Consider the following 1,121-nt stretch of genomic DNA (forward strand, 5'->3'; position numbering starts at 1 on the left):
ATAATTACTCCTCTTTGAACATTTGCAAGGTTCTACTTGTCCATGTCTCTCTTGATTCAGCATGCCACTTCAATTCTCAAAATTCTGATGTATAGAGCTTGACATCTGGAATGACATTACAGTGCTGCTTCAGTCTATAATTTATGATATGGTAAATCTAAACCAAAGGTCCAAATTAAAAGAGAATCAAATCTGAAAGAACAAAAGCATAAAACAATAAAAGAAAAGAAATTTGGGTCGACAGTTGGTTGAATAGGAGGTTGCAAGTTAAATGAATAGAGCGTATCAATCAATTCCTACACGCTTGAGGCAAATGAGAAAGAAAATGGAAGACAAACTATCATTCAGGGAATGATAGTTTGAAATTGCTAACTATGTATAATAAAGATGTTATTCTTGGTAAATAGGATTTGACTTTGTAGATATCATAGATCAGCAAATACATGGTATTCTTTGGAATCCACAGCTATGAGCCTTAAAGCTGCAACTGCTGCTGCAAGAGACATGAAGCTGAAGAAAGCAACATTGAGCCAATGCCAGAGCTTTTGTGAAGAAATCAGTTTGTTCTTCTTTGCCACTAGGTACATGTGGTTTGCTAGGATAAATGTTAGAGGGAAGGTGCTCAATGCCCCTGTAAGGCTCTCAAAATCGCCGAGGAATGGGAGAAGAGCCGACACCAGTGTACTGATAGCAAGGTAGCCACCTCTTGCTGCAATTCTGAAGCATAAGTTCTCCAATTTTAAGGCACTTCCTCTAATTCCAAACTTTGTGTCCAAATACTCATATGTTGGACTTGCAAATATCTACAGCATTCGAGGAAGGTAATCAGGTTCGTGGAGCATTGCTAAAAATGGTTAATAATAATATTGAAAACCAGGAAACACAAAGAAGTATACTCACATGCAAAGCAATGACGGATTGCAGGAAGGCGGAAATGTTAGCAGCAGCCTTCACCCAAACTGGGCCACTTACACTGTTCAGCAAATATGTTGATGTTGAAGATCCATAAGCCCAGTAGCCAATAAAGGTAACAGCATACATCGGTAAGACTCCCATGGTGAACTGAAAGTACAAAGCTTTCAGCATGTTCTTCACAGCAGGCTCCCTCACTGTTGCCTGTC

The 1,121-nt window shown here is 39.2% G+C and overlaps 1 protein-coding gene across 1 annotated transcript in view; it reads right to left on the reverse strand.

Moving 5' to 3' along the window:
- Nucleotides 1-255: 255 nt before the first annotated feature.
- LOC110425454 (proline transporter 1-like) overlaps nt 256-1,121 on the reverse strand; it is a 1,254-nt gene continuing 388 nt past the window's right edge. Inside the window, exons 2-3 of the mRNA XM_021440392.2 lie at nt 901-1,116; nt 256-803 (exon numbers count right to left, since the gene is read on the reverse strand). Of these exons, the coding sequence (XP_021296067.1) occupies nt 426-803; nt 901-1,116 (594 nt within the window). The 3' untranslated portion in view covers nt 256-425. The remainder of the gene's footprint in view (nt 804-900; nt 1,117-1,121) is intronic.

Source organism: Theobroma umbraticum, unplaced genomic scaffold (assembly GCF_002168275.2).
Source record: "Theobroma umbraticum cultivar Fairchild unplaced genomic scaffold, ASM216827v3 scaffold_81.0, whole genome shotgun sequence".
NCBI lineage: Eukaryota > Viridiplantae > Streptophyta > Magnoliopsida > Malvales > Malvaceae > Theobroma > Theobroma umbraticum.